Raw genomic sequence first — 24,690 nt, 5'->3', positions numbered from 1 at the left:
CCTAAAAGTAAATATACAAACAGACGTGCACTTTGTGTTCTTCTTTATTCACATGCAGTTCAGAACTTCTCTAACAACATTAAAAGTTCAAGTAAGTTAACTCAAATTTCGGAACCGATCACAGATTAAAACTGTGGTTCTATCTGCAGTACCCTGGTGGTACATAAGAGGGCGCCCCTGTGCCCTCACGTTTTCAGCGCGCGCTTGACACTCGACCCCTCCGCGAAACGAGGGAAGCAGGTGGGTTGGGAGGGAGGAAGGGGAGCGGCTGTTCGCTAAACCAAACCTGGTACCGCCGCTAACTAACGTGATCAGGAGACCGCTGTTGCTGAGCGCTCCTCTGGAAGGAGCAAGGTGGCGGTTTTGTGGCGGCAAGCGAGCTCCACCGTTGAAATAAAACAGCGAGGTGAGTACGTAGTTTGGCTACTGATGGCTGACTGTCCGGGCTAATTAGCTTGTCTGATAGGATTCAGCTGGGAGAGAGAGAGAGAGATAGAGATCTCTGTTTAGTTTAGTTAGTCCTCTGCTTTGAAAACGTATCAGATGTAGATGCTTGATCTCCAAACTCTGCCAGTAAGTCAACATTATGGCTTCATTTGCTGTGTAGATCACATTAAGCTAAGCAACCGATGCTAACAGTCTGGTCAGTGTCCTGTTTCTCTGTACCGGTGTCGTGTTCGGTTCTGTATCCCTGTCAGGCTATCTCTTATCATTTATATAACAGGTTAGTCTAAGAAAATCAGTAACATACGATTGAGTTCTTGTATTTGATACTAAGAGAGACTGCTTCGTGAGCTGGTAGCATCAGATGCTTTCAGGATGACTAACTAACTACATCATCTGGACGCTGGACAACAACCGGGGCAGCTGGTACACCCATCTTCGGTCGAAGGGTGTCGACGGCTCCCCACGTCAAAGAAACATAAATCCACGTTTGTTTGTTTGTTTGTTTTTTTAAACAATACTTTATTCTGTAACCGGCATCTGTAATTCCATAGTTTGGAAGCCAGGCAGATGCGAGAGGATTGAGCTCAGCCATCTCACTGCAATAATGGGATCCAGTTTCTGTTTGTCTGTCGCTGATGATCACAGGAGTCATTCATACCGAGCTTTAAATAATTTGAACGAGTCTAATGTGCTGTCTCTGAACGCAAACCCTTCAGTTTTACACGAGAGCATAAGCAGAGTCAGCGCTGAAACATGAGATGGACATGAAATGCTTACAGTTTGGTAATTTTAGACTTTAGCCTCACCAAGCAGAGGTTCAAGTTAAAACGCTTCCTAACTCAACTATTAACAATGTTCATGTTTGCCATTCTAGTAAAGTTGAGGCGCTGTGTAAGCTATACATAAAACATAATGAAACGATTTGCAAATTAAATAATAAAATGTAATAATAATAATAAAATGTAGCTTATTTGGTTTTGAAGTTTTAAATTTGTTTTTAACAACTGTCTACAAACGTCTGGGATCTGAAGAAGCAAATTGGTAAACCTGTCACAATAATACATTTTGCTGGATGTTAAATAATCCCAGAAGTTATTATGTTAAATGTTAATATTGTTGTTTTGAGACAATTTTCAAATAATATAATGGTAATGTCATAATAATGCAAGTACACCCTCTCAAAGAGCAACAAATCTTTACTTTCTAGCAAACATTTAACACTTGAACTGGAGGAAATTTTTATATCTAAAATAAATAAATAAAACAACAAATGAAATAGATACTGAAGTCTTTGTTAACACAACTTTACCCCAAAATGGAGGCTAGTTGAGACCATTGCACCAGACTGGAGCCTTTGGTCTTTGGTAGAAAGAGACGGAAACAATCAGTCGTGCAAATGGAAATGATCAAGTTTATTTTAATTTATCATGTGGTTGATTTATTCCTGCAGGCTTATTATGAGTTTATAGTGGAGGAAACTCCTTGAAACCCAACTAATGAACTGTAAAACCATGCTGCAACTAATGTTACCTTTTATGATGTGCTCCACCAGATATGGAGGCATTTTTTATTGTAATTTATTTTTGATTTATCTGACCAGACAACACGTTTCCACTCAAACTCTTTTTAAATCAGCTTTGTCTCAGGACCGCAGCTTTCCCATATGGTTTGTTCTTTGCATGGCAGAGCTTTAACCTACATTTGCGGATGGCTTGGCGGGTGGTTTACAGACAATTTGTGAAAACCTGTCTAGCGTTGTTGGCAACAGAACCATCCCAGGTGTCAATGTTGTGCCTCTCGTTTGCAGGGCGGTGGTTATGAGGGTAGAGGAGTAAGGGTGTGGCAGCGGATCGTCGGCAGATAAGCACGAGACCGGGTAAAGATGTTGGAGACGGATGCCGACCTGACGGGTGGAGAGGTCGAGGAGGATGTGGAAGCAGACATGGGCAGCAGTGACATGAAGGCCGAGGTGATGCGGCTCACCCTGGAGCTCCAAGAGGCGACGGAGGAAAAGCTGCAGGCCGCTCGGTACGGGCTGGTGGTGTTAGAAGAAAGCGCCGCCCTCAAGATGAAACACACGCAACTGGAAGAGGAACACGAATCCCTAAAGCTGGAGCTGCAGCAGCTCAGAGAGGTAAGACGAATGTGTTTGCCATCAATGTTTTAAATGATGCAACCATCAACAAACTCTAACTAAAAGGTCCAAGGTGAATTTTCTCAATGATGACATAATCATTTGATCCAGCATGGGTGATAAATTTACAGTGATGTGCTTCCATGACCTTTTAATCCCAGACTCAAAAGTCAGTAATCCTCCATTTATAAATATTGTTGTGTGATATAACTATAAGCCAACGGGATAATTTAATTCTACAATGTTGGCAGAAATGCAAATAACATAACGGTGCTATGTCACTACTCCTACTGATAATTTGAATTTTCACAGCTGAGGAGCGGCTCGCAGCGTTTCTCAAAGCCGTTTAAAAATTCCTCTTTTTCCTCTTTATATTTGCACCTTTATGAGTCATAGATTTAAATTTGTATTAATTATACTTTAGGAATTATTCCTCTAAAATAAAAGCTTGGCTTCATTTGTGGCCTAAAAGGAAATTAAACTTTGTCATGTATTGTCTGAGGCATCATGAGGATAGGATTATCAGGATGTCCACCGTTTGTTCAGAAACACATTGTACAGCTTTATGGGTTTAATTAGATGCAAACAGTAAACTCTGTGTCTCCCTGCGAGCTCTCACTTTCCCAGGAGGAATCCTGAACTCTAGTGGCATTCCTGTTGGTTGTTGGTTGGTTCTGACTGGAAACTCAGAAAATCTTGCTTCGTAGTGCGAACAGAACAAAACATTAGTGTTTTGCTCTTGCTAACAATGGTTTCCACTGGCTTTTACTCTGTTTTTGACTTGATTTGTTGACAAGTTGGCATATTCCCATCAATATGAATAGTAACTGGTAACAAATACTTAATTTTTTGGGGCAAAAAATTAAAATAAGGTAACATTTTGCACAATTGTACTTTATGTGCAAAAGAAAATACTCCATGGTGTTTAAAAAATGTCCACTATCCATCATACATAACACACTGGGGGTGCGGCCAACAGAATCCCAGACAACTGGGAGTGGGAGTTAAGTTTCATCTGGACTTCAGTACCATTTGTTTAAAAGGGCCAATCCCAACTGTTTGATCAGCCATTCCTAATACATTTTATTAATGTGTGTATTTTAGACCCTTGAGTTCAGAAATAATCAGAAACACTAGCATGTGAGGGAGATCAACATACTGTAAACTTTATGAAGAGGGAACCTCATCATGTTGTTTTATATTGTTCTAAATTAATTTTATTAAAGTGAAGAAATTTAATAGTCAAACTTTTGCTTAAAGGCATTCAAGACTCTTTGTCATAGGGCTGAAACGATCAATCGTGATGAGTTGATTTAAAAAAAAATAATTGTCAACTGATATAGTAATCAGTTAATTGTTAACTGGAGTATACAGAGCCTAAAACAGGCCATTAGCTAAATGAACGTTATACCCAGAGTAGTAAATAAGCTAAAACTGGAAGAAAAAATAATCTGGGTTTCCCCCAGAAAACTTGCTAAGCCTGGTTGTTGGGCGCTAGGGCAGCCAGTCATGTTTTTGAGTTAAAAATATTTAAAATTAACAAGAAATTTGTAAATATTACTTGATAATTATGTGTTATTGGAAGATTAATACCTGAACACCAACTGTAAAGTCTTTAAAAATGCAGACATTTTTAAAAAGACCTAAATAAATAAGCAATACTAAGCCTGGTGGGGGCACAAGTAAAGCCTGGTGGCCTGCCAGGCTTATAATGCACTGGTGGAAACCCTGAAATTTATACATTTTGCATTGAAGATAAACAAAAAAACCCTTTGTCTGTAAATATCTTATACCTAAAAGTTCTCAAATGTCAGATTTTGCTTCACCTGGTTCAAATTCTGCATAAAGAAAAATCTCCTATTAACCACCTTTCGCTATCCTTTTATTAATTAGTTGATCCAAAAACTAATCAACAGATTATTGAAATAACAATTGTCAGAAGAAGCTTTACAATTTATTTTTATGTGATTAATTGTCAGGATAATCATTAATTGAAGCCTTTCTTGGTAATAAATGTTGCAGAGAAACATAAAGGTATTTTTCAAACTCCATGTTAGGACAAGCACTTCCTGAAGGGTCACAAGCTTACAGAATTTTAATTCTTTCATAATCGGCTTAAACACAATTTCTTGGATATTCAAGATTTAAGGAAAGCAGTGTGAGCTAGTGCCTCCAATTAGCATTATTATGTAACAACAAAGCGCTTTCCAGTGAAACATTTTTCAGCGTTTATTTCATCAGTAGCCATCAGTGTTCTGCTTCCTGATTATACAAAGCTGCAAGTAGATGCATTATGCAGCTATAAGCCAAGCATTAGGCTTTTACTATATTTCTAGAGCACCATAGATAGGAACAAGACTATTAAAGCCTGCGTTTATTCCTATCTTTTTTATGAATCTAGGATAACTTTGAGTTGTCCTTGATTCATCCATCAACTCAGTGACTTTTTCACATAGATGCTTGTGAGATACTTCACGGTTTCCCTCCATTTTTTACTTCTTTTGTTTGTGTAAAGGCTTTTGCAGATTCTGTGAGCAGCCAGAAGCGTGCAGCTGCTGATGGAGAGTGTCGGGAAGAGAGCCTGCTGCAGGAGACGGCCTCCAAAGAGGCTGCCATGGCAACCCGGATGGAGGAAGTTCAGGCTGAGCTCAAACAGACGCGTCTTGCTCTGGGCAACGCCCACGCCGAGCTCGACAGGCTGGGGGGGCTCTCCATCCAGCTTAAGAAGGTACGCTGTGTATCCACCAATCAATCCTGTCGGAGCCTCTTGTATTCAGTTAATTAATCAATATATGAACTTTCCAGTCTGAATTGAAAGTTTTCCTATGTTCTGTAGGAATGTGAATGTCTGGAAGCGGAGAAGAACCATTTGAGGGATGAAATGAAGGAATATAAAGTACGTGAGCTGCGTCAGCTACAGGACAACGGCGAGCTGGAGGAAGAAAATATCTCCTTACAGAAACAAGTGTCTGTGCTAAAGGAAAACCAGGTCAGTTGTCATTTTGCCATTTTTGTTCCCGTTGCCTGTTGAGTTTGTGTTAATTGTGTGTATGTAACAGGGTTTTATTTTAACAATATTACAGATGTTAAGTTTGTCAAAATGTGTTTATTTTTTCTTTGAATTTATTTTGTTTAGTCAAGAAGTTGTTTCACATTTATTGGTGTTCAAAGCAATTTATCTATTTTATTTGTATATTTTAATATATTTCTAATATTGTATCAAAAAGGTGGTTAAATGAGAAACCTGTGGAATGTGAAAAAGTTTTAATCCGATTGTCTGAATAATCGATTACTAAAACAATCGTTTGCTGCTAAGCAGTTAGCTGCTTTCCAGCTACAGCTCTGTCCTAAAACAGCTCAGCAAGATTGCAGATAATATTTAAAATGTGTTTGGGGTTTATTTATACAGATGTGGGTTTGCTTTAAATAGCCTGCTGGGTCTGATGTGTTTACACAACCTTACAAGGATTTCCACCTGGGAAAACTCTGTTTATCTGTCCTTGCTCCCTTAGTTCTGTTTTAAATAAACTGGATGAACCAACTGCAGCACACGTCAAAGTGTTGCTACAATAAGATATGTCTTCTCATACGTTTTGTCTTAGCCACATATTTCGCCAACAAGAAAGGAGCTCTCTAAGCAGTCTGCCAAAAACTGGAATTTAAGTATTTCCCTGGCATTTAATGGATCTAGAAAACAGACACAGAGTTTGGGAAAATACTTAAATTTCCAGATTATATTCCTAAATCTAATTGTCTAAAGTTCTGTATGTCCATTTGTTCGTCTGTCCAGTTAGACATAAATTAATTTATTTATTCGTCTCTTTTTCCACCTGTTGGCCAAACACTAATTAGTTTGCCAATTTTTCCATTTCTACATCCTTAAATCTTACATAAGTCCATCTGTTTACCTTTGTGTCTGTCTGTTGGAGCCTGAAAAGAGTAAAATTTGTAATGTTTTTTAAGATAATAGTAAGGAGAAATATGAGAATTTCTGGTTGGGTGAAACTTTAGCTCTATTTAAAGAAAATACATATGTTCTCTGCTTTTAGGTGGAGTTTGAATCAATAAAGCTTGAGCTATCCCAGAAGAACGAAGAGCAAGATGAGCTGCGAGCGCAGCTGGATGAAGCCGCGAGGCTGAGGGAGATCGCAGAGCGGCAGCTGGACGAGGCCCTGGAAGCGCTGAAGGAGGAGCGGGAGCAGAAGAACAGTCTACGGCGGGAGCTCTCCGCCCTGACCCTCAACCCGTTCGACTCCGTGGGGAACCTGGAGCTCCATTTGGACCAGCTGGATGACAGCCAGGAGGAGGGCCGCGGGGGGCAGGGCGACGCTCAGGAAGAGACCCAGGACAGCAGTCACACCAACGGATCTGCACCCAGCTCCAAAAGCAACGGCCTCGTCCATCGCTACTCCACGCCGCGCAACAGCGACGTTTTCCTGCGTCCTCCAGCCTCAGGCCTGGTGTCTGACCTGCTGAGTGAGCTGCACTTTTCAGACAGTCAGAAACTAAAACAGCAGCTGCTACAGGTATGCAACAGAACCAGCCTTACTACTCATACAAATATTACCTTAATGATATTGAAAAAAACTTTCCCATTGAGTTTTAGAGGTGGAGTATTGTGTAAAATCCACCTTTTTGAGGTTTATGTCATGTTATAATGCCATTTCTTCATCAAAAAAGTTCATTCATGTTTGGGGTATCCTTAAACCTTTAAGCCCGGTAGTTGGGCAGTCATTCATCCAGCGGCCCGTCATGTTTTTGAGTTACAAAATGTTTAAAGTTGACAGGAAATTTTAAAATACCACTTGATAATTATGTTTTATTAAAAGACTGGAAGATAAACACCAACTATAAAGTCTAAAAAAATACAAACATTTAAAAAAAGACTTGAATAAATAAGCAATGCTTAGCCTGGTGGGGGCACAAGTAAATCCTGGTGGCCCGCCAGGCTTATATTACACTGGGGGAAACCCTGGGTGCCTGAACACTTGCTCTCACAAAGTTATTTCCACTGAACCCCTTCTTGGAGCTTCCACCCCACAGAAAACCTCCCGCCGCGCCTTCCCCTCTCAGCTCCTGCAGACTAGCGGCAGCATTAGTTAGTAAACACCTGGTGGAACTAGGTGTGGGTGTTTTTTGTATCGTTTATCTTGCTTTATGATAAATTTCATATTATAATAATTTTCCTAAATAAGCTTATTTATGACATAGGAATGTTTTTCAAGAACAGCGTTTGTGTTTGCAGGGCTATAATTGCTGTGACACACAGTTAAAGCCATAGTTACCTAAAAAAGAAACAATTCATATTTCTTATTGTCACTGAGCTCCTAAGAACAGTTGCAAACGGCATCATGGAGGAGCATTGTTGTGGTGACGTGCTGAAGGTGGAGTGTCGGAAAGAGCAGGAGCTTCTTAAAGAGACAGAAGCCCAATTTCAATTCATTAAATTACTTTTAAGTCACGTTTGGTATATGCAGAATTTTTACACTAGCTTAAAATAATAGATACTTGATTGAGCAATAAAATGGCATTATGCCTGGAAAATACAACGCATTTAAATAAAAATACTAAATTAGTATTTGGCTCAGTAATGGCTGATTTATGTTTCTCTTGATGGTTTTCTTTTTTATCTTTTATGATGGTGTGTTTTGTAGTTTAAAATTTAAGAGTGACAAAAAAGAAGGGGGTCAAATATTTTTTCACACTATCATACTCTAGGGCTGAGCACATTACTTTTGAACAAAAACACACCTGTTCATTCATCTTAAATGAGTACTTGTGTCTAATTATCAGCCTGCTCTTGACATCTTGTCTCTACCAAAACAAATCACTAATCTCATAAATCTATAGATTTTAGATGAAACTCCTCTTTGTCTGTTCAGGTTCAGTTAAATACTAACATCCATTATTGTCCCGAGTGAGGAAGTTTCAGCACCATTTAGTCTGTGTGACTAAGCTGTTATCTGGCACTTCCTGTTGGAAACCACATCCGCTGCACTGTTGCGTAACAACTGCTTCACTGAGAAATCTTAGTCCACTCCTAGTTATTGTCAACGCAGCTTCCTTCTAAGAGAATGTGTCTCGAATAATTAAGAACATATTGAGTTGTCCCTTCTCTTTGTTTGGAGGAAATACATTATGTATGAAGCACTTAAGTTGGGGGCTTGGGTTTAAAAGCTCCTGTCTAGCAGATGTTTGGTCTCTGGATCTGCATTAAAAATGCATCAAGAGGAAGAGGGAGGGAAGGTCTGAGAAATCATCCTTTTGTTTTCTTAAAATAAATAAATTCAGTTTGAATTATTTGAATGAAAACTATAAGTGGCTAGAGTTTTTTTTCTACTGATAACATTCGCTTAGAGGTTATTTTAGTGTTGTAGTTTAGCCGCCAGCCAGCAGAGGGCGCCGCTGGTTATCCTGAATCTGGTGTGAAACCGCCTGGGGAAAATCCCGGGTTCTTTCCAAAGGGATAACCTCTGACAGCCCCATTCAGCGTTACTGTCACGGCTCAGAATGATTGACAGGCTTCTAGCCACGTCCCCTCGGTTTGCGGCTCATTGGGGCTAATTTTGGTTGGCCCAGGACCATTTTAAAATGTTTTTTGTGTATTTGTGTGTATTTTCAGACAGAAAGGGAGAAATCCAGCCTAGGTAGCAAAGTGGAGGAACTGCAAATGCAGCTGATGATGTCCAAACAGGCTCTAAGTCAGCAGGAGGACAAGGTTGGCGCTCTCACTCAGCAGCTGGAAGCCGCGCAAAGTAGTCCGCATCCAAACCCGGAGGCAGAGGAGAGGCAGAAGGTGGAAACTGGAGAGGACGGCAGTGAGGGGTTCGACTACGAGGTTGACACTAAGAGCAAAGAGGTGCTGGAGGCACGAATGCGCGCGGCCAGCGAAGAGCTCCTGAAGCTGCGAGACGAACTCTCTCAGGCGGGCGCGCGGTACAACACCCTCGAGCAGAGATACAAGCAGGAGAAGGAGCGATGGCGGGGCGAGGCCCAGGAGCTGGCCGACAAGATCCGGCAGTGCATCAAGTCCAGCAAGCAGGATCAGGAGCGCATCGGCGAGCTGGAGAAAGAGATCGGAGCCACACGGAAAGTGGCGATCGATTCTGAAGGGCATCTGAGCGTCGCTCAGGAGGAGCTGTTGGCTTTCTCTGAGGAGCTGTCCAACCTCTACCACCACATCTGTGTGTGCAACAACATCACGCCCAAACGGGTCACCCTGGACTACTACCGGGACAGTGCTAGGGGTGGTGGCGGAGGAGGAGTGCGAAGGTCACACCACGTCTTCGCCCAACACAACGCTCAGAAGAAGCCTCGGGCAAACGACATGTTCATCTCCAAAGCTGCGGCGCTGCAGTTCATGGGCGAGGTGGACAGCGCAGGATCCAGCGCAGACTCGCTGACCTGTCCCGGGTCCCCCACTCTGGATTTCAGGGACCCGTCCAATGTATCCAACCTGGTTGCTGTCATCCGTTGCCAGATCAAGCACCTCAGGGTAAGAGGGCAGTGTTTATTTGTACAACACATTTCAGCAACAAGGCAGTTCAAAGTCCTTTACATCATAAAAACATCAGTCGTCAATTATGAAACAAGTAATGCACATATTAAAATCATCAAGCAGATGTACATAAAATATATTGATCAGTGTTCCAGTTATTATGAATCAAAGCCAGCTCTAAACTGGTGCCTGTTTAGCCTTGATTTAGAGGAACTCAGTGTTTCAGCTGTTTTACTGATTTCTTGATTTGTGGTGATAGAAGCTGAATGCTGCTTCTCCATGTTTGGTTCTGGTTTTGGGGATTCAGAGCAGGACCAGAAGACCTGAGAGGTCTGGAAGGTTGATACAACAGCAGATCTTTAATGTATTTTGTTGCTGAGCCATTCAGTGATTTATAAAATAACAGCAGGATTTAAAGTCTATTGTTTGAGCTACAGGGAGCCAGTGGAAGGACTGTAGAGTTGGGCTTATGTGCTCCATCTTCCTGGTTTTAGTCAGAACTCCAGCAGCAGCATTTTGGATCAGCTGCTGCTGAGGACTGATTTTTCAGGCAGACCTGTAAGGACACTGTTGCAGTAATCAACGCTGCTAAAGATAAACTCATGGATGAGTTTCTCTAGATCTCGCTGAGACATTAGTCCTCTATTCCTGGAAATGTTCTTCAGGTGATAGAAGGCTGACTTTGTAACCATCTCTATGTGGCTCTGAAGGTTCAGATCAGATCTCTAGTTAATTACTGTGATAACTGAAGCTGTGCATTGACTCTAGATTGTCCCTCTTTAGGTCCACAGATAATAACTTCAGTTTTTCTGGTATCTGGTGAAAGTTATGTCACATCCACACATTGATTTGTTCTAAGCATCTTTTTGGTGCTTGTATGAGTTCAGAGTCACCTGGTGACATTGTAATGTAGCATGTAAATGGTAAATATGAGGAGTCCCAGGATTGAACCTTGTTGGCAGCACCAGCTCATCTCTTACAAACAGGAATAAATCATTTCCAAATCTTATTTTCTGACTGCTACTAAAAGCCAGGCTGATATTCAGAGTGAAAGCTTTTTCCCCTGTACAGATTTCCTTGAAGCTGACATTGTGTTCAGACAGCAAATGTTCTTGAGCGCCTCTCAAATCCAGCGCCGGTTCAGGGCTGTGCTGACACGTGCCTGTGTGAGTTTGTTTGAATGGATTGGATTACCAGGGGTCAAAGTTGAGTTGTGGCCTCAGGAAAACACAATCCTTTGAGCAGACATTATCTGAAACACTGGAAAGCTTGTATTAGTTCTTTCTCTGAAGTGAAAAAGATTTCCATACACAAATTAATTCTACAACTGAGGGTGGGCATTTATCTTGTCATGTATCGTGATAAATTTCTTGTCATGTAATCGTTGTCGAGATAAATTCAAATTAATGTTCAAAGTGTCCAAATTGTCAGGATTGTTATGGATTGAAGTAATGAATAGTTCTTATTGTCACATTTATCTTTATCACAATAACAGTACAAAATATCATAACGAAACTTAGTCCAAATCGCCCACCTCTACTCTAGAAATTTGAAAGTTGTTGCTGAATATATTGTAAATAATATAGTGATTTGTTATTTTAAACTGTTGCAGAAGTGCAAGAGATTTAGCAAAGCAGAAAGAAATCCATTAAATCACTTTTCTCTATCCCTGTGTCCACTCAGGTGGCTGTGGACCTCTGCCGTCAGAGAGGAGCGATGCCGTACTCTGGGCTCAGCAGCAGCGAGGAGTCGGAGCGGGATACCGAAAGCCTTTTGGAGGAAGTCCTAAAACTCAAATCCCTTCTCAGCACAAAGAGAGAGCAGATTGCAACCCTGCGGACTGTCCTGAAGGCAAACAAGCAGGTAAACGAAGCTGCAGCACTTTTCCTCGTCTCTTAGGTTATTTGGTTATTCCAGCAGCATTATCCGTCAATTCAGGCTAAACTTTTGTGCAAAAATGTGAACGCATTATGTATAACCCATAGACCAGTGTTTCTCAAACTTCTTTTCAGGCTGAGGACCACTTTACCCCATTTAATAAACACTCACGGACCACCTAACCTGAAATTACCCCCACAATAATGCAACATCTTAATATATGCAACCTGAAATTAAATTTTTTGTCTCTTAACTAATATTGTTCCTCCAAATGTGAAGGGTGGTGCAATAAAACCATGAACAAGTCATTTTGAGTTATTTACAGATTCTGAAAGTATGGATTGTAAAAAGTTCTTTACTTCAAGTGTTGTGTGCACTAATAGCATTTTAGGACTATTTGTAATTTAGAAGCATAAGAAAAGAAAAATAGACTTGAGTTGTGTTGGCAAAAACAAACATTTTCTTTCAGCCAGTAGATAGCCGAACATAAATAATGTTATTTTAGGTGTTAAGATGCAGTTAGTCAGCGTGGGGCGCAGCGCTGCTCACCGCTTCAATGCTATTTATCATAAAAGCATTCAAAAACAAAAGTTCTACAACTCATCCTGAGAAACTTTCCACCATAATCTTCAGGCTTTCTTTTTAGTGACTCGGTCTTCAGTCATTTATCCATTATTTTTAAACGCAATCCTTTGGTAAGCTAACTGTAGCGTCACACTTTGAGCTAACAAATGGCAAATTAGCAGTTGTTACGCGGAGCACAGTTTGAAAAAGACTGCCATAGACATATCATAATCTCTTCCAGGAAGCATAATAAGCCATATCACTCTACTTCACCATGTTGGATGCATTAAGTTGCTACCATCTGATTGGCTAATATGCATATCGCCATCATCAGGTGTACCTAATAAAGGGGCCAGTGAGTTTCCCTTTTCCTTAGCACTTTGAATACTGAATGATTTTTAGACTTTCCAGAGCTGAAGCCCGCTTTCTCCTCCACTTGTTTATCTCATCTGACCTACTTCTGTCGTTTCTCTCGGTTACTCCAAACACTCCCCAGGTGATGCTTTTGTCTGGAATTGATATATTCCATGTTTATTTTCACGTCACACAGTTAAACTGATGATGCTGTTACTGGGACAGACTGGGCTCAGGACTCCGGTTCGTCTATAATAAAATATTCATAATACTGCATTAGATTTGGTTTGTCTTTACCATCACTGGAGTGATGCAGATTCTTGCTTAGCTTAGCATCGTCCTGTGATTCTGGTACCAACAGAACGCCTTAATGTTCTGTTTGAAGAAGCGACCCGCTGCTTTTCCTGATGTCAGTCAAACAGCATTCATTTATTTTTAGTCTGAACTGAAATGAACAACTCTGGTTCAGTCGTTTGGTCGTTTATCATATTTTTCATTATTTTTTTTTTTACATTTGTTTGCTTCAGTTTTTTAACTGTTTTTTCGCAGAACTTCTCCCAAATAATTCAGATAAAAAGTTTGTTTGTGTTAATGCCAAAACCACACTGTTAAAGAAATGCACCGCTGCTTTGTTGGTAAAGTCTCAGAAAAGCAAATATTGTTGTTGCATTCCATTTTTTTTGTTTGTTTTTTTTTTTAAATGTGCGAATGAAACCATTAAAAACTTCTTACTTCAAGGTTCGTACAGCTGCTTTTCAATTTGATGTTTCAAGATTAGGAAAGTGCTTGATTATTGTTAAAAGTCCTTTAAAGTGTTTGGTGATCAAACTGCTCGGTTTTGTTTTAAACGTAATTGGTTTGATCAAATGCCTAAATTTTGAAAACATTAAAGTTAAAACCAGATATTTTTATACAGCCAATAAAGACGCACACACAGTTTTTGTCACTGTGTAGTTAAAGTTACCAACATTATTTATATTTGCTAAATGCCAGAGAACCTGGGAAAATGTTTTTTTTAAATTTTATTTGTAACTTTGAATGCTGAGTTTAAGCATTTAATTTGAGCAAGAATGTGATTTACCATAAGGCGATTTGTTTCAACGTAATGGATATCTATTATTCCTAATAGACTTATTGAGCCCTATAATTGAAATAAAGGTTGAATATATTTTATAGGTTAAACAAAGTTATTAAAATTGGGGGATTTTTCTTTTGTTGAATAATGTTTAGTTCTCTGATCAGTCTGGTATTTGAGGTGTGTGTGAGATACTTCAAAACATAAAATTTAGTTATATTTTAGTCATAATTATGCTGTAGAGTACTTTCAAATAATATTTACATTAATAAATAATATCATATGTTGAATTGGGACTGTTTTCTTTAGTTCATTTGTTTATAACTCTAAATTTGGTGCTGGAAAAGTTTGAACACCTTCATTTGCTTGAATTTTACTGTGTGAAAGGTGCACAAACCTTGTTTAAACGTTTGATCTTGAGGTCGTTTTTGTTTTTGTCGTTCCAGACGGCTGAGTTGGCCTTGTCTAATCTGAAAACCAAGTACGAGACGGAGAAGAGCATGGTGTCGGAGACCATGATGAAACTGAGGAATGAGCTCAAAGCCCTGAAGGAGGACGCTGCCACCTTCTCGTCTCTCAGAGTCATGTTTGCCAGCAGGTAAGGTTTTTATTTATTTTATTACCCATTATAAGACCTGACAAAATATTTTAAAAAAATTTTTCTAGCACTAAATGCTTTGTAAAAGCACTCGTTAGTGGTTAATGAGCTTACTGGTCTTATTACACCCGTGCACGCTCCACAGTTTCACGTGAAGATTATAAGCCACATGCTCTGCCTTGTGCGGGGAAAAGGACGGGTCGATTTGTCCGGTTCAGGCGGGTCATGTTAGGGAGGAAGAGGTCCGAACGTTTGCGAGTAAAACTCAACAAAACCAAGATCACCAAACTCTCCCTCAATAAATTCCTCTGCTCAATTGGAAAGCAGTGATTATAGCAATGCAATAAACTAGAAATATGCATAATTCTCAGATTTATTTATTTTTATGTATGTATCAGGTGTTAAAGAGCTCAGAGGTTCCTGGACGAGTATCAGCTTGTCTGGTCCGTTTGCAGACATTTATGAGCTGCTACTTGATTATCCTTAAGAAGGATTCAAGAACAGACAGTAATCAAGGCCAGCTGAAGTCTGATCCAACTGATTACAGCTTTGGAAAAGGTTATGATTCAAGCCTAGGTTAGTGGTGCCACCATGTGGAGGGATGCTAGAACTGCACAAGGACGACTTGCCCTCCATTCACCTTCCTACTTTGTTTTGTTTTGTCTGTGGCTCTAAAACTCAACAAACTGTTGTTAAAGATGGTGATGAACATATGTAGCATCATAGGTTTTATAATTGTGGCATCAGTAATTTCAATCCTCGTTTTGTATGAAGAAAATCATGAATGTTCAGAAATTCCTGAAGTGATCAAAACGTCTTTTTTTTGTCGGTGTCAAACAATGCAATTAGAAATATTTTTGCACGATTGCATTCTTCTGCAGGCCATAATGTCACAAAGCGAAGTCTCAGATTGATTGACGATCTGCGTTCGTCTGCAAAAGTTCAGATTTTCCATCTGCAGCATTTTCTGTGTTGGAAATGCTCCTTGACGCTCAAATCAGATTTTGTCTGAATGCAGGATAAGTTGTTGTTTCAGTTTTCCGATGTAATTAGCAACATTTCAGATTCTAAAAGTCGTCTTATTTGCTGTGCTAGTTGGTATTTGTTGTAACACACTCACTTTGTCTTTAACCTGACTGTTTTTGTGCCTTTTGATGAGCTCCTGCCCGCCTGTTTGTGCATGCTGCATGTTGACCCTGTCCACGTCTTTCAGGTGCGATCAGTACGTCACCCAGCTGGACGAGATGCAGAGGCAGCTTGCCGCTGCTGAGGACGAGAAGAAGACTCTTAATTCCCTCCTGCGCATGGCCATCCAGCAGAAACTGGCCCTCACTCAGCGCCTGGAGGATCTGGAGGCTCCTCAGGCCCCCCGCAGCCTGAACAGCAGCCCCCGGCGCTCCCGGGCCAAGGAGCTAGCCGCCAAGTCGGGCCGGGCCTCGCGCAGCCCCCGCAGCAGCCCCGGCAGGCCCCAGCTGAGGAGCAGTCCGCGGGCCAGCCCCGTCCTCGGCAGCAGCGTCCCCGCCTCGGCCACCCACCACTTGCGAGCTCTAACCCGAAGTCTCCACACAAGCCCTGTAAGAACCTCCTCTTCTCTTTCTACCGACAACAGTTTTCACACGAGCAGCCGGTCCCACGGTGGCCAGGGTCTCCCAAGAGATGCCACCTTCATTAGAAGTCGTAGTATCAGTGATGTTTTTAATACGGAGGTGAGTCATAGACGTTCTCTGCCTCGTAAAGACTCCACCAGTTCTTTGAGCAGTAATTTAACAGTCAGTTCGAGTGATAGACGAAGGGCTGCGTCAGGCCGGAGAGCTTCGGTCCCTGTGCGCCAGGACACTTTCATCAAAACTCGCATTGCTTCTTCCTCTTCCAGCAGGCAGAAGTCTGCTTCCTCTTCACATGCTGATGATCTAACCTCCTCTAAAGCTTCGCGTGTGTATCCTAACACAGCTAAAGCATGGGGCGAAAGCCGGCAAAACCCAGACCCAAAAACACACCTAGACGCCTCTGTGAGGAAGAAGCAGAACAGGTCTAAAACCGTGCAAGGAGCAGCTGCTAGCAGCTACTTGTTGCCGTCAGAGTCGGCCCATTCACAGCCAAACTCCAGACACTCAGCGGCCCAAACAGTCGCGGCTCTGTCTGCTCACAACCTGCCTGGTAAGCCCAGGATGAGCGGAGTCTGCAGAGAGTCTAGAGGCAGATCTTCCACCGCCGTAAATAGAAGCACAGAGGAATCACACAGTGCTGCCAACAGGAACTGTGGTAATAAAAGTCAGGCTGCATCTTCCAGGGCCCGGAGCTCTCATTCTAAATGCTCTCGCAAGAAAAAGTAGCAGCTTTATGATTAGAAAGTATTATAAATATATGAGACGTTAAATTAGCTGCTTTGTATGTCTTCTGTTTTGTTTTGTTTTTTACCTTTGTTTTGGCAAGAGATTTGTAGGTTTAATTGGTTTATTGCTGATTGTTGCATGGCTTGTAGTGACTTGTAAAAGTTTTCATACCACTTGAACTTTTCCACATTTTGTCAAATTACAACCACAAACCTCTGTGTTTTATTGGGACTCTATTTGAGACAATTTCTCAACTCATTTCTACAAATTTAGGCTTTATGCATCAAAAGGCTGAAATTTTTTGCCCGTTATTTGCAAAACATCTCAGGGAACTACAGTTTTCACCCCACAAAATGACTAATACTTCAACATCTTTTACAGAGAGGCTTTTTTATTTTGCAGGGTGATTTGCAATATTAGTTTTGCTTCATGTATTGCAATTTCCTTCTACTCTTCTGTAACATTTTTACGTGACTCGGTGACCTGCAGATCTGATGTTTATGGACGGAGTTGCAAGAAAAAAGCCATGGCTTTCATGACCCCCCAAAATTAAATCCTATTGACAATTAAAATTATTTCTCTCTACTGGAACCAACATTCTGCTTACAATCAACACAGATTCATATAAAAATGAGCAGTAGCAACTTAAATGTGTTGCTTTAAGTCTTTTAAAGTGACAAATTCCATTTATAAACTCAGTTTTTAATTTTTATGACTGTTCAGACTGTGTGATTCTCAAGAAACGTTGCAAATGATTCATTGGGATGTGCATTTTCAGATTAAAGAGTAACTTTAAAAACTGTAAACATTGGTTATTTGTTAGCATAATCAGCTTATTCCATTCAAAAAGGTATGTAACTTTTTTTGTGCAAAATTTGCTCCGATATTTTTCTTTTTAGTTCCACAGACTTCTGTATCTCGTCTCCTCCGTCAGCTCTGTACCCTGGTGTGCCGGTGGAGGCTCCGTCTTCTACTGGGTTGAACATGTTGTTTGAGTGCTGCTGCCCCCTAGTGACTGGAGGCTTTATTGTTCGAGCATGAATAAAAAAGTTTTTTTAGGTTTCTATTTGTGGAGCTGGAATGAAAGTTATCTATTTCGATCTTTATACTTCAGATTTACTTTTTTTCACATAAAGTCTTCATAAAATACATTAAAGTTTGTGGTTGTAACCAAAACGTGGAAGTTGTAAGAATGATTTTGCGAGTAACTGTAGGACATTTGCTTGTCATTATCATTCACTCATATTATCAGTTCTTTTCTTTCTGATTAAGTTGAACTTAATGTTTTTGTTTTGTCTCTGTCTCCCCCTGTTTCCGTAGCGCTGAAACACTCCCACCATCACTCCAAAACCCCTCTGCTCCATAAGGACCAGTCTTCATCTTGTGACTTCCCTTCCACCCGGCTAATTCCTCCATCCTCCCTGCTTGACCTGAGACATCCTGTCCATCCCAGATATGACGCTGCATTAATCCCTCTCCGCCATGGAGTGAAAAAAAATCTGAAAAGATAAAAAAAAAAGACAGAAAATCTTCCATCCCAGCCTCTTGCTGTGGAGAAACCTGCATGCATCCTGGAGGAGGTTGAAGAGTCTAACCTGCTGCTCATTTCTCTCTCATTGATTGTGTCTGTTTTGTCTTTTTCAATGCGGTATATTGTGGTGAACCATCGACAGTATTTATTCTATAAACAGAATCTTTCTTGTACAGTATTTCCTATCCTCTGACTCAGATTCAAGGCTGTGATCTGTTCTCTGGAGGCGTTAACGTCCTCACACCCTCTTGCCTTTAACCTGGCAACCTTGTCCGGCCTCTATGGCTTTCTTTTGCATCAGAAAGACATTAGCTCCAGGTTTTCCCCCAGAAAACTGGCTAAGCCCAGTGGTTTGGCGCTAGGGCAGCCGTTCATCCAGCGGCACGTCATGTTTTTGAGTAAAAAAATGGTTAAAGTTGACAGGAAATTTGAAAATATCACTTGGTAATTATGTGTTACTGAAAGATTGGAAGATTAATACCAAAACAGCAACTATAAAGTCTTAAAAATGCATAAAAAACTTTAAAAAAAATTAAATAAATAAGCAATGCTTAGCCTGGTGGGGGCACATGTAAAGCCTGGTGGCCTGCCAGGCTTATAAAGCACTGGGGGAAACCCAATGATCGTTTCTTAAAATGAGCAGCGGAGATTTACCGACAGATCTAAGTGGAGCTTGCTGTTGTCGTTTAACTCCTACCTGTCTTTTTTTACTTTCTGACTTTCCTTGCCTGTCAGCTACACCCTTTAACTAGAGGTCAGTACACAAGATTGTTTTATGTGGAAATAGATCAGCCATAACGTCACCGACTCAGGTCAGAACCATAAATATTCAGATTGACAGTTTGAGAAGTCTTCAGTGGAGGTCTTACTTTACAAACTATGCAGACCGGTGCCTATTTCCTGCCTGACTTTTGGTTCAACACTAGCTGCGTTTCCATTACAAATGTGCGCAAATCTTGATTTTTAAAAAAAAAAAAAATTTTTTTAAGAGAGGGAGGTCATCCAGCCGATATCGTCCCTTGGCCTCCCCCTCAAACGGCTGCTTCCTCACCCCTTAGTACATGTAGATCTCCACTCCCGTCCTGATGTCTCGAGTGGCGAGGTGGGTTGGCTAGGCCTGGGAACTTTGCTAACACACATTTGACATTAAAGTTCTTGGAAGAATGGTTCATCATTCAGCCAAAGGTTGCCAGCTGCGGATGACATTCGCTCAGGTGGACCTGAGAGTTAATGCAGAGTTCCTTGTCCCCATACTGGGAAAAAGTAAATATATGATTTTTCTCCTGCCTTCAGGGACCCTTGGCAAACATTAAAAAAAAAACTGAAATAAATAAGCAATGCTTAGCCTGGTGGGGGCACATGTAAAGCCTGGTGGCCCGCCAGGCTTATAAAGGACTATTATTGTGCTTTATAAGCACTAACTTTTGGGGGAAGCCCTCAGCAGCACTAGTGACTTTACCACGGAAGTCACATAAGATGGACCACTTGGTGAATGCCTTGGTCGCAAAGACCCTGTGGAAGAGAAAATGCATTTAATTTATTGAATTAACATAATCACCTGGAATAAATAGAATTTTGAATAAGTTTGTTCGCGTGATAAGTCATTAAAAATTCGTCCGGTAGCGCTCACCATCTATCAGCCATCAGAGGAGACGTTGGAGTGACAAACCTCTGATAGGGAGCGGCTACATGTGCAGCAGTTTTTGCAATTTTACCGAAGAGTTATGGAGTTAACATTTTCAAATGATAAAGCTTTTAATGACGCTGTGAGAGATCTGGTGGCGCCAGCTGCGCATTGTCCACAAAAACCAAAAACAAACTGTTATCTTCCTCCTATTTCCTGTTGTCTTCATTGTTTCTGCCAGTAGTAATATCCGGTTGTCGATCACATGACTTGTGTGATGCGAATACAAGTCTTTCCATTGCAGTTTTGTGAATTAAGCTCGCAAAAACTTCATCTAAAAATTTGAGTTTATCCCAAATTGGCTTGTCTCTATTAAGCAAATTAATTTTTGTAATTTCGATTTGCGTATTTTTATGTTTGATGGAAACGCAGCTACTGGCTGCAGCTTCGTTAAGAAAAAAGCCATTTAATGTCCTAAACATCGAGCCGCTTTCGGGAGTTATCTTCTGTAAGAATCTCACTCGACATGAAACATCCCAGCATATTAGAAAAATCAAGAAGTTTATATGTTTCAGTTAATTAATTCAAAAAGTAAAACTTTGGTTTTTAAGATTATTGCTTCAAGCTAATGGAATCCTAACAGTTTCTTGGAAAATTGCTAAAGCCAGTAAAATTTCTGCATCAATGCATGAAGGTGATCACTGTGTGACAAATTGGTAACTTTTCTGTAATGTTGGATTGTTTCTCTATTAGCACAGCAGCAGTTTTGAGTGGTGTGTACACAAGCGTGATTGACACTCCTAAGACCCTCCTCTTGTCTCTGATTGGTTGTTGTTTTTTCTGACTGGGAGTGGTGTATTTCTGCAAATTGCAGTAAGACCACAAGGGGGAGCCAGAGGAGTTTTTTTTATTATTATTTCATTTATTTATTTTCACAGATTATCTGTTTCATAATCTATCAGGATATAGTGAAGGTTTCAACAACTATGTAAAAAAATTATTTTTATACCTACTGAAGCTTTAAACTAGGTTTTGGTTTGTTAGCGTCACCTTTTTTTGACATTTTTTTCTTCTGTCTAACTTTTAGCTAATGTGCTTAACTTTGACTAATTTTGCAAAAACATTTTGTTGTCTCAACAACTGATTGGCTCTTTTATTCGTCTTGCGTAATATTAGAATTTTCTGAGAAACAATTTGGATTTTCATTCGTTATGAGCCATAATTCTTAAAATTAAAGTAAATAAAGTCTTGTGAGATGAGTCTGTTTCATATTTTGAAATGATTTTCTGAAATAACTGAACTTTTTATTGATTATGGATTTTATTGGCATGCAGCTGTGTGTTTTGACAGGTTGAATTTAGATAAAGTAACGCTACATTTTCTTGTTTCTCTATTTTATTAGCTTCCATTAGCACTTCAGTCTTTCTGCTCTTTATTCTCTGCCACAGCTGATCAACAAACATTCACATTATGCATTTCAGATTAAATAGTTCTGTGCTGTAGTGTAAACGTATAGTAATCACAGTGAAGCTGCTGCTTGAGTCCGGTGTTTTCTAACTACGATAGTGTCTCCTGCTACTAGTGAAGATTTTGCCTGTTGAACATACTGTAGATTCCCCTGAAAATTTTAAATCTATTAATGCTATATGAAGAAAACTGCAGGTGGAGCGATATAAGTGCATGACTCTACGATAAAGGATTTCATTGTCGGGGCATCTCTGTGATCCAAGAGAGTCGCTTTATTCTGAAGGTCACCTGGTTCGTTGACATCATCTGGAAATCAAATCGTATCATTCTCAACTTATGAGAGAAACAATCAAATATTTGGAATTTTAATGAGGAAATATTTTAACAATTTACTGACCATTTGCTGCAACATCCTGCTTTTTCATTTCTGTGCCTTGGTTTTGGTCTTTTTTTTTTTTTTTTTTAAATTCTCCACATTGCAGTCATTGTTCAAACACTGTAGCTTTTATTGGTGTAAGAATTTGTTTTAACTGCTCTTGAAGTAGACTGAAGCTTTGATAAAGGCGACGTCTCATTTTGGTAAAATATTTTCACTTTTTAGCTCCTTTTGAGGATTAAGTAATCCTGAAATGTTATCTGCTGTATTTATTATGGAAAATTGCTGCTGTGTGGAAATAATAATGAAAAAACGGAGAAGTTTAATGTTCTGACTAAACAGTGAAAATGCTTTAACATAATGTCATGTTGCACTGAAGGTTGTAAAATTATCTATTTAACTCACCCTGTGGATAATTTATTGCCCTTTGCTGTATAATATTTTAACTGTATTTAAGTGGTTTGCATTTCCTGTAAATCAACTTGTTGTTCAAACACCAAACAAGCTGCCTGAGGGTCCTCAACTTTTTATGTAAATGCAAGTTGACCTTTGTTGACCTTCAGAAGAATAAAAAGCCGACACTGTACACAGTTTCAGTTTTGGGATGAGTTTGTGATCGTTATTTACACAGAAATAAGTTCTTAAATGCTTTTATTTTAAAAAAAACAACAAAACTTCAGATTGTAAGTGTCACTTACGGTGATGCAAACAATAATTGTATTTACACACCATAAATAAACATACAGTCGTTTTTCCCCTCATTTAAGTCGAATCTAAAACTTTTCTAGTTTTATATTAGAATTACCCAAATTATTCTATTTGTTTAAAGCCGGAAAACTTGCCGAGAACTTTTTGTTGTAACTTTTCTCAAATTCAAATGTTTCCATACATTTTAATTGACTATTTGCAAAAATCTGGTTTCAACAGCATATAATCACATGCAATGCAAATATTGGTATCAAGTTTTAAATTAAATTCAAGTGTTAAAGTTGAGAGTTTGCAGGAACTACTTGGTGCTTCATGAGTTTCCGTTTCTCAGGGGTAAAAATATGACGCGACACACTAGCCCATTTCGTTTTGCCTTTTTTCTTCAAGGTTAGATTACCAACATGCACAACTAACAGTTTGATAAGGGATTCAAAAGATGGCAAAGTGGCATATTTGTTCTGACATTTTAACAGCTGAAAAAAGCCTCATCTGTCCTACCATCACAAACATAAATGTACAGTTAGCTTATCTCCACATGGACTTTAACTAGAACTGTGTGCTTTGGTCAGATAAAGTTAAGATTTCGTTCAGCAACAAACACTCTAGGTGGGTTTAGCATGAAAGAGGATAAAAATTAAAAAAGATAATCTTATACTTATTGTTTGGCTGTTTTTCTTTGAAAGGCCTGGAGAATGTAAAGGTAATAATTGGATGTTTTAGTAGGATAATGATCCAAAACAAAGGATCAAGTCAACAGTGGAATGGTTAAATTTAAAGGAAAATTCATCAATCTAGAGACACTGCAAAGAGAAAAGGTCAAAGGTCTCACTGTGCTGCAGACATGTGAAATGTTCAAGCTGCCTTTCTGTAATGTTGATAAAAAAATATTTATAAAAAAGGTTTTTTTCACATTTCTCAAATTTAATGTGAATTTTAATTTTTCAGTGCAACTTTAATAAAGAATTTATTTTTTGTTTAAAGAGGCTTTTCTTATCTAGAGGTGAATATGAAGGCGGTTTATCTTGTAAACAATGTTAAAGGTTCTTTGTAGAACCAGTGTTTGTTTGGTTTTTGTCCCTTCTGGGTTGCTGTAGAAACATGTCTGTGAAACAAGATCTTTCTGTATGAAGAGCGTTAAAGGCTTACGCTGCTTGTGGCTACGCCTCTCATGCCTAATTCAGCAGCTAATCAGCGCGGGTCTCACAGGTGGATTTTCCACCCACTAATCTGTAAATAGAGAAGAAGTCACCATCTACCCTGTGAGAAAAATGCACCTCATGTTTTCACACAATCCTTTAGAAAAGAAAGTATTATTCTGTTCAAATCCGTGTTCCAGTCCGAAATGAAAAAAGACTTAGATTAAGGAACAGTTTTCCTGGGAAGCTGACCTCAGCAAAAATGTGCAAGTTTTCCCTAATTTTCATAATTGTGGTGCTTTGGAAAGATTTTTACTAAATCTCAGAGGTTTGCTTGTCTTGCTTTATGTAACAACCATACCGTAATACATAGAAAAGAATTTAAAAACACCAACAATGTTGACCAAAGTGCTGCACAATCCAGCCCAGCATAACAGCTAAAGAAGAGACAATATGCACAAAATATGAAAATGTTAAAAGGAAAGAAGCATAAAAAAAAACCAAAAACAAAACTAGTGCTGAATAAAACTGATGTCACATTGACGCCCGACCTTAATTTGAAAGTCAGAGGAAATATTTTAAACAAGATTAAAATAAAAGTAGAGGAGCAGGCCTTAACATTCATTTAATCATCTGATTGTCGGTTAATTCAGTGAAATGTTCATGTTTACTCTTGATGTTTTGTCACACGTTACCCAAACTCTGTAAAACTCTGTTATTTGGAATTTCAGAGTATTTCTCATTGGGATGTAAATCCAAAAATTATTTATTTAAAAACAACAATGAATGTAGTTTGACATCTTTTATTCTTCACGCTTTACAAATATGCGCTGTATTAAAATGTTAGTAACAATTAGTAACAAATTTCATTGTTACTAAAATATTAGTAACAATATCAGTTGTTACTAATATTTTAGTAACAATTTTTATTATTACTAAAATGTTAGTAACAATGTTCATCGTAACT

General features: G+C 39.5%; 1 protein-coding gene across 1 annotated transcript; it reads left to right on the top strand.

The window, feature by feature from the left end:
* The first annotated feature begins 226 nt into the window (after positions 1–226).
* On the top strand, positions 227–22,470 carry LOC102234875 (protein bicaudal D homolog 2-like). The gene is made up of 10 exons (XM_023335220.1): positions 227–406; positions 2,255–2,581; positions 5,097–5,309; positions 5,418–5,570; positions 6,631–7,107; positions 9,204–10,076; positions 11,763–11,942; positions 14,397–14,548; positions 15,762–16,122; positions 18,202–22,470. Exons 2-10 carry the CDS (start codon positions 2,330–2,332, stop codon positions 18,205–18,207), a joined length of 2,667 nt encoding a protein of 888 aa, XP_023190988.1. The 5' UTR covers positions 227–406; positions 2,255–2,329; the 3' UTR covers positions 18,208–22,470.
* Positions 22,471–24,690: the final 2,220 nt, after the last annotated feature.

Source organism: Xiphophorus maculatus, chromosome 1 (genome assembly GCF_002775205.1).
Source record: "Xiphophorus maculatus strain JP 163 A chromosome 1, X_maculatus-5.0-male, whole genome shotgun sequence".
NCBI classification, from domain to species: domain Eukaryota; kingdom Metazoa; phylum Chordata; class Actinopteri; order Cyprinodontiformes; family Poeciliidae; genus Xiphophorus; species Xiphophorus maculatus.
The sequence above is the reverse complement of the archived record's forward strand: the minus strand, read 5'-3'. Positions and strand labels throughout refer to the sequence as shown.